The 8803-nt window shown below is 43.7% G+C and overlaps 1 protein-coding gene across 1 annotated transcript; it reads right to left on the minus strand.

Moving 5' to 3' along the window:
- Positions 1-497: 497 nt before the first annotated feature.
- NPM2 (nucleophosmin/nucleoplasmin 2) lies at positions 498-5384 on the minus strand. Its single transcript, XM_069762187.1, has 9 exons — positions 5327-5384; positions 3765-3850; positions 3522-3644; positions 3353-3446; positions 1977-2110; positions 1361-1395; positions 1016-1046; positions 771-823; positions 498-698 (listed from the first exon to the last, which is right to left on the minus strand). The coding sequence occupies exons 1-8, from the start codon at positions 5382-5384 to the stop codon at positions 779-781; spliced, it is 606 nt and encodes a 201-aa protein (XP_069618288.1). The 3' UTR covers positions 498-698; positions 771-778.
- Between the last annotated feature and the right edge of the window lie 3419 nt (positions 5385-8803).

Here is an 8803-nt window from a genome sequence, read left to right on the forward strand (position 1 = left end):
TGGAAGTATAATCTAGCATCTCTTCTGGAGAATGTCGCTGCACACTATGTATTAGGTATAGCACCTGTACTACAGTAACCATCTGTGGAACATTACAGCTCTGCCACCCTGTGGTTAACACTGGAATTACACTTACATACTGGAAGGGATGCACTCATTAAAGGGATTTTCTGATACTTTATATTGATGGCCAAACCTTAGGCTAGGTCATTACAGATTGGTGGGGGTTGATCAGCAGTATCATGCTGCAGCCCCGATAGTTGACAGGATTATAGTTCTGCTCCAACTGATCACTCCCTGCCACCACTCAGAACAGCGGAGTGAGTTGGGGTTCCAGCACTGCAGATTTGATATTGATAGCCTAGCCCAATTTAAGTTTCATGGCGCCAGCACAGACTTAATCTTCAGCACACTGCCCACCCCAACAGAGTGAAGAAAATTTTTTTTTATATATATATATATCTTTGTATTTTAGAGGCATTAATTCCACAAACAGGCAGATTTCTTCCCATAGAAAAGGGACTTTATTTTACAGGTTACAAGACAAGTGTAAATATTACATTACAACTATATCCAGCCTGCCAGTGTCCAAGGTGTAAGAAGGAGGCTCTGATTGTTCTGCAAATGTTGATATCTGCACTGGATGGAGGACTGGATAGTAAAAATACAATGGACAAGACAAAAATGGCATCCGGCACCTGCAGAGACGAGGGGATAGTTAGCCTACAGCAGTGTGGACCAATTCCTTATCGTAACATGTTAAACATTACCCGGCGTCTCATTTCTTAGCCGCTGGCTTTCTGCCCCGTCCAGCTCCTTTGCCCTGAAAAATACGGATAGTGACTTCACTACGCACTTGGATAAGCAGTAGTAAAGGACTGGTCTCAACTTGGGTGAAGGATTGAGCCATTCCCCACCTCAAATCAACTGACAGGACCATCCTATATCTACATTATCTTTTCACCCAGGCCTAGCCTGGCACAGATGCCAGCCAAGACACCGAGTGCACATGTACCTTTTTTGCTGGACTGTCTTCTTCAGAGCTTCTGAAACGAGAAAAAAAAAGAAAAAAGTCACATTCCTACATGTACCATTTACCAGTATAGTAAACCATGTTAGGCTCTGTTCACACCAAGTTCAGCCAGGAGGATTTCCATATATACCGCGATGTATAGGATGCCCATAGGTTCCCACATTAAATAAGTTATAGAAAAGATTAACTAAGCTGTTCTATAGAAAAGAAAATGCACTTCTGTCTTGTGGATATGTTTGGAGTCTGTGGGACATTGTAGTGTGAATACAGCCTTACCAACCAGAACCTATTCAGATCCAAGCTGTAGCACCATAATACTATACTTACTCATCCTCCTTGTCATCTTTGTCCATTTTCTTCTTCTAGGACAAAAACAAAGTTAGCAACAAGCAATAAGACCATTGTAAAAACATTCCCACTGAATATTTCCATGTACATCACATCCAGTCCTAATGTATTGAGCAGGCTCAGGAGCAGAGCCTGCACTATACATGGCGGGTGCAGGTGGTGTACAGTTGAAATATGCCTCCAATGTCAGGGTTCAGAACTAGTCTTATGCTTTATCAGTCTCAAAACCCAATTTAATAGAAAAGTGGGTTTCAGCAAGGTATTTTTCATATCCCCATAATGTCCTGCAGAATAAAGTTACCAGATCATTTTTGCCACTCAGCAAACACCATAAAAAAATTAAAAAAAACTCCCCAAACAGTAGTCCAAGTTCATTTTTGCATCATTTCACATCACAAGATATTCCATACAAGGAATTTAAGTGGCACAATCAAAGCCTTAAAACAAACAAACAAAAAAAAAAGTCCCACCTAACCTCCCCAGCAAGGCAGGAGGCAGTGGAGCATTGAGCCCTTCGAGTCACTCATGACCATGGTGGCTAGCGAGACAGGAGCGCATGCATTTCTAGGCAAATGATAGTACCAGGGCAGGTTACCTTAGCCTGGCTCCCCTTCTTAGAGGCTGCTGGCCTTTTTACTGCTTTCGGGGGAGATTCAGGATCTTCATCCTCTTCCTCCTCAACCTCTTCTTCCTCCTCTTCTTCCTCTGCCCATGTGTAGTCTTCTTCCACTAGGAACACATTTCAGCATTTGTCAAACAGTGTTAAGAGCCTTAGGGGCAAGAAGCCTGTAGTGCGCATGTTAGACTAATCCATAGGCCCCACATTCAGAGTCCATGAGGGTTTTTTTTGGGTTGGTGAAGCACATCACCTGGATGTTATAGGCTTTAGTTTTGCCATATGGAATAGCAAAACAAATGGACCCATTCCATGCAGAAACATTGAATCAGAAACTTTATGAAATCCCCATAAAGGAAAAAAAACAAAACAAACAACCTATGGGCACATTTAAAGCTTTTCACTCCCGAATTCTGGAGTAAAGGCTTCAAACAGTTGCAAAATTTTAAGTGCAACTCTGATTTGGGCCTAAATTTTGGAATTGTTGCAGTCTTCAGCCTAGTTGGGAGAAACTGGCATGAACGGGGGTGATCACATTTTTTATCAATATCTTTAGAATAAACTGAGCCATATCAGGAGAGGAGACAAGTCCCCTGGTTTCCTGTGTTGCACTCATGATATCAGGCACCACAAATCTACAGATACTAGCTGCCAGTCTGATGTGTATGGTGGCCTCCTGACAAATATCAGGGGAGAGAAGGATCAGCATGTCAGATTTCCAACAGCTGATCCTTCTGTTCTCCAGAAGTCTCTCAGGATTCTGGTAGCAGATCTGAGATAGGAGCGCTCGGCCAAGTGTTCCTATATATGGGGTTGTATGAGGGGCAGAGAGACATCAGTTGAATGATCTTTCAGCTTACAGACTAATGGATATGGAGACCCTTTAGTATTGCTGTCCCGTTATATCAGGGGAGTTTTAAAGCCCTAGTCTGGGAATTCTGAGGTCCCCAGTAGTTGAACATTCACAAGTCATCTGTCCAGTCAGAAAAGGGGTACTATAATTTGGAAAGTTTATACACAGACTAGTTCAGTGGCACAACCCATAGACTTCATTATGGCCCACCAGCTTCAACTATTGCACATAGTTAATATTTTTGGTCTCCTCATGCAAAGGAAATTGACTTTTGGGCTACAGGATGCAAGTGTATATTAGGGCACAGTCAGTCATAAATCGGACAGCAATCGAAGTGCAGTGCATAGACTGGCTGGAAGCTCTCCTGACACGTCGTGCTCTGGTCGGGAGAGCAGCCAGCCAGTCCGATTTATACAGCCATATGACTGCGCCATTCTAGCTACGCCTCCGAAGGTGCCAGAGAAGCTAGAAAGATGACAATGATCCGTGATAAAATACCTACATGCAATATGTTGACCACTAATATATACAGGTCCAGATCCAGCTTTCAGGCGGAAAGTGATTGGAGGAGTTAACTCAATGCCCATCATAGTAGCCTGCAACCAAGATCCATATTATAATTAGACATTGGCAAAGACAATTCCTGTAAGGATTCTCCATAAGCTACTTACCATGGGCAGAATAGATGGCTTCAGGGTGGCTATGGGAACTGGTTGTGCATCACTCCCTTCCACTGCTTGAGGGACTATTTCCACTACATGAAATTCATCTTTGGCCTTGTCCCCTAGACATACCTTAAAGAATGGGTCATCATTAAGGCGATACAGCTTAATTGGGATTCAACATTTTAATAAAGACACCTCGAGAATCAATCAACGCAACTGTGGCCACCCACACAATCCACGAGTACTCACAGTTCTCAGGGCCAGCTGGTGCTCACTCTTGTCGTCATCTGACACTTTAAACACAAAGGTCCTTTTCTGTTCATTCAGTTCACACCCTGGGAAGGCAAGCAGAAGGCCGAGCGCTGCCATATTATAGGGGAGTGCTGATAAAGTAATAAGGGAATGATGATATTTGACTATAGGCCCTTATGTATTGTTCCTATTAACCTCAAGCTAGTGTAACTTAGTCATGTGAGGTCCAAGGGGCCATACTAAGAAATTATTTTACTTTAAGAAAATCTATGAACTTTACTAAATATTATAAAAAAGTTTTAATAAACAATTTAAACATCTACTTCTGTACCATGAAAAAAAATTATAAAATAAAATAGTAATTTGGCTCAAGAATCACAACTTATGGTGTGTATTGCACATACATTTCTTGCAATTATTACCTTTAATTTTTTGGTCACTAGATCTCAGGAATGACGTCAGTCTGACAGGACCCAAAAACAAAAATGGTACTACCCCATTAGTCACACTGGGACGCGTGTAGTTGACGCAGAATGTCATGATCAGTGGCGTAGGAAAAAGGGGTGCGGGGGGGGCGGACCGCCCCGGGCAGCACAATGCGGGAGGTAGGTCACCGGGCCGCGGCCGGCGCTGGCTGAAGAAAAAGAGTGCGATCTGCGCTATACAACGGATTATCGCTGGCGGCGGCCATCTTCCGGAGGCCGCGCATGCGCAGATGTTAGTGCTCAGCTTCCCGGAGCTTCAGGAAAATGGCCGCGGGATGCCATGCGTGTGCAGATGGAGATCGCGACGGCCATTTTCCTGAAGCAGAGTTCGCATCTCGGCTTCAGGAAAATGGCCGCCGCCGCCATCTCCATCTACGCACGCGCGGCATCCCCCTGCCATTTTCCTGAAGCTCCGGGAAGCCGAGCACTACCATCTGCACATGCGCCTCCGGAAAATGGCCGCCGCCAGCGATAATCCGTCGTATAGCGCAGATCGCACTCTTTCTTCAGCTGCGCAGTGGATTCGGCTGTTGGGCATGCGCAAACCACTACGCCACCAACGGAAAGATGAGCAAGATCTGGGGGAGAAACAGCGATGTCAGCACGACCATATGACCAGACCAGCGTGAGCGACAGCCCAAAACAGCGACTTTACAAAGGTATTTCGGCAGCATAGGTGGGGAATAAAGGCACAAAAAAAAAAAACACTAATGTAAAGCACAGTTCTGCCCCTATTTAACGCTATTTTTTATCTCATCTTGAAAAAAATGGGGTGACAGGTTCCCTTTAACGCTATTGACGTGCGGGCCCGCGTGGGGGGGGCGCCAAAAGCTCTAGCTACGCCTCTGTTCATGATGCACTGAGGAGGAAGGGGCACCTGAGCTTGTAAGCTACTGAAAAAAAGGACAGTTCCCTGCCATATTTTTAGAAATACGACAAGGGGGAAAAAAAAAATAAAAAAAACACAAACAAATCTCACTTGGGGTCCAATGTACCCAAAGTGACTAGAGGATTAAAGCCAATATCCACAGATGGAAAACCCTGCTAGCCAAAAAAGAAAGTTGTCACACTTACCCCATATGAGAGACACTGGTTTCTCCAGCTTGCTGGTGTTACTTACTGTGGAGGCCATTACAGCAGTCTGTAGAACACATACATGTATTTTTTTAGTCACATTGCCCCTTTCATACCCTCCAAGACAGAAAAGCTTTAGGCGTTCCCCTAGAGTTGTAGGGTACATCCACAACTAACATAAAAAGGTGCAGATTTTCTGCAATGGAAAAGCTGCAGCAGCAAAAGTTACACCAAGTCTGGCAGAACTTGGTTCCAGAATTAGTGTGGATTCCACCCGAATCATAAACTGACACAGGGCAGATCTCAACGATCAGTCGTGTGCTATACGGCACAGATTTTTCCACCTAGAAAATCAGTAAAGAACATGCACATCCCCATGTGAACATACCCTCTTGATGCCACAACAAACTGCAGGACTAAAGGAGTGTGACCAGAGGATATCAGGCAGCACCTGCAGCTTTATATAACTGATGGCAGCCACCTGACCCTGATCAGACATTATTGCTGCAAAATAAATTAACTCTGTCCTTGCACAAATTTCAGTCAAATGCATAAAAAGAAATTAGGCTACGTTCACATTAGCGTTACGCTAATGTGCGTCGCTGTTGCGTCGGCGACGCAGCGGCGACGCAGCGGCGACGCGCCCCTATGTTTAACATAGGGGACGCGTGCGTCTTTTTGCACGCGTTTTCCGACACGTGCGTCGTTTTAGACGCTAGCGTCGGACGCAAGAAAACGCTACAAGTTGCATTTTTCTTGCGTCCGATTTCGGCAAAAAACGACGCACGCGTTTTTCCGTGCGTCGCCGCTGCGTCGCCGACGCAACAGCGACGCGACGCTAATGTGAACGTAGCCTTAGCTTTGTATTAAAGTATGTGCACACAGACATTTATTTTTTAGAGGGAATGAATAATAACCATGTATAAGTATATAAGGGGACAATACAAATATCTCGCTGAGGATCTGTTTATACCAAGGAAGGTGACGGGCACAAGGGGGCATTCTTTGCGTCTGGAGGAGAGAAGGTTTTTCCACCAACATAGAAGAGGATTCTTTACTGTTAGGGCAGTGAGAATCTGGAATTGCTTGCCTGAGGAGGTGGTGATGGCGAACTCAGTCGAGGGGTTCAAGAGAGGCCTGGATGTCTTCCTGGAGCAGAACAATATTGTATCATACAATTATTAGGTTCTGTAGAAGGACGTAGATCTGGGTATTTATTATGATGGAATATAGGCTGAACTGGATGGACAAATGTCTTTTTTCGGCCTTACTAACTATGTTACTATGTTACTATGTTACTAATTCTGAAGGCATCTGCTCCAAAAATCCATGTCAAAAACTGATTCAAATACTTGACAAATCTAAAGTATATGAAAAACAGTTTACTGTGCCAAAACGAGTATCCAGAAGGTAGTATCCTGCACTGGGATAGACAGCACACTGAGCTGGGTCTCAGATATATCAGATATAGTCCATAGTACTAGAAGTTTCAGCAACCACAAAATGGGAAAATAACCTTTAGGCTATGTTCACACGTTGCGTTTTTGCAGTGGCTTTTTTATGCACATTTTCAGCTACATTTCACAGTCCCAGCAAAGTCTATGAGAGTTCAGAAATCTCATGCACACAGTTTGTTTTTTTCCTGTTTTGTCAAAGCGCTGTGCTTTTGCAAACTGCAGCATGTCACTCCTGTCAGTGTTTTTTTTCAGCATTTTTCACCCATTGAAAGCAATGGATAGTGCAAAAACGCTACAAAAATTGCAGGTTTTGGGGCCAAAACCTGTTGAAGTTAACTCAGATTTTTTTTTCACGTTGCGGATTTGACTGTGGAATTTTCTGTGCAGATTCTGCATTTCTTGGCAGAAAACACAGGTCAAAATCTGCGTGGTTTTACTGTGGATTTTGTGCGTTTTTTTGTGGATTTGCTGCGGATTCTTTGCCGATTTCATAGGTTTTTTTACCCCTGCGTATTTCTATTATGGAATGGGTGCAGAAACGCTGAAGATCCGCAAAAAGAATTGACATGGTCCTACTTTGAATCTGCTGCGTTTTTCATCCGGATTTTTCCACACCATTAGCACAGCACTTTTTTTTCTCATTGATTTACATTGTATTGTAAGGGTATGTGCACACGTTGCGAATTGGCCTGCAGAATTTTCCGCACAGAATCTGCATCTCTCGGTAGAAAACGCAGATCATAATGCTTGCGGAATTGATACGGATTTCTTGCAGATTACTTGCGGATTTGTTGCGGATTGTCATGCGTTTTTTGATGTGCAGATTTGCCTTACTCAATGTATATTCAATGGGTGTAGAAATGCTGCGTTTCCGCACAAAGAATTGACATGCTGCGGAAAAACCCCCGCAGCAAATCAGCGCACAGCAATTCTCAAATTTCCATTGACTATCATTGTTACTGTACTGTACTGCGGATTTGATGCAATTCCGCGAGTCCAAAAACGCTGCGGAAACGCATCAAACTCCACAACGTGTGCACACAGCCTAAATCACTTGCACATCTGCAGCGAATCTGCACAGAAAAAAACGCTGCGGATCCGCAGGAAATCCGCAACGTGTGCACATACCCTTAGGCCTCATTTGGGCATCAGTTTTTTGAGGTACGAGAAAAGCAGACCGAGTTTTATCAATGATTTTCATAAGTTTCGTCAGATTTTTTAATTGATAAGACATAGGATTCTTCCACCTTCTCCTATTAGTCAGGGAAAAATAGACAGCACCCGGAGGGCATCCAGATGCTTTCAGAATATTTTCACGGACCCATAGACTTGCATCGTAGATTTAGTTCCGATACCTGGATCAATATCAGCTATGTCTCCATGATTTTGCATGGACCTCTCAGTCTGGCATGTGAACAGCCCCATAGACTGCCATAGGTATGAGTGTAATCCATGAACAAAACGGACAGCACTCATACATAAAATTGGTATGTGTGATTGAGCAGTTAGGCCTTGTTCAGACGTCAGGTTTTTTTGACATGTGAGAAAAACTGACCAAGTTTCACTAATACTTTTCATCAGTTTTTTTCCCTGATGAGAAAAAAAAATGTTTTAAAAAAAGTATTCCCACCTTTGCTTATTAGTCAGGGAAAAACGGACAGCTCCTGGATGGCATCCGAATACGGTCAGGTTTTTATCATTGACCCATAGATTTGCACTGCTGGCTCACTTTGGTGTGGATTTTAGAGTGGATCCAATTAAAAATGTTCATCAAAAAACCCTACGTATTTTACAATTTTGACCACTGTCACTTTATGAGGTAACTAGATGGTGGCCCGATTCTAACGCATCGGGTATTCTAGAATATGCATGTCCACGTAGTATATTGCCCAGCCACGTAGTATATTGCCCAGTCACGTATTATATTGCCCAGCCACGTAGTATATTGCCCAGCCACGTAGTATATTGCCCAGCCACGTAGTATATTGCACAGCCACGTAGTATATTGCCCAGCCACGTA

Source organism: Ranitomeya imitator, chromosome 4, assembly GCF_032444005.1.
Source record: "Ranitomeya imitator isolate aRanImi1 chromosome 4, aRanImi1.pri, whole genome shotgun sequence".
Lineage (NCBI taxonomy): Eukaryota > Metazoa > Chordata > Amphibia > Anura > Dendrobatidae > Ranitomeya > Ranitomeya imitator.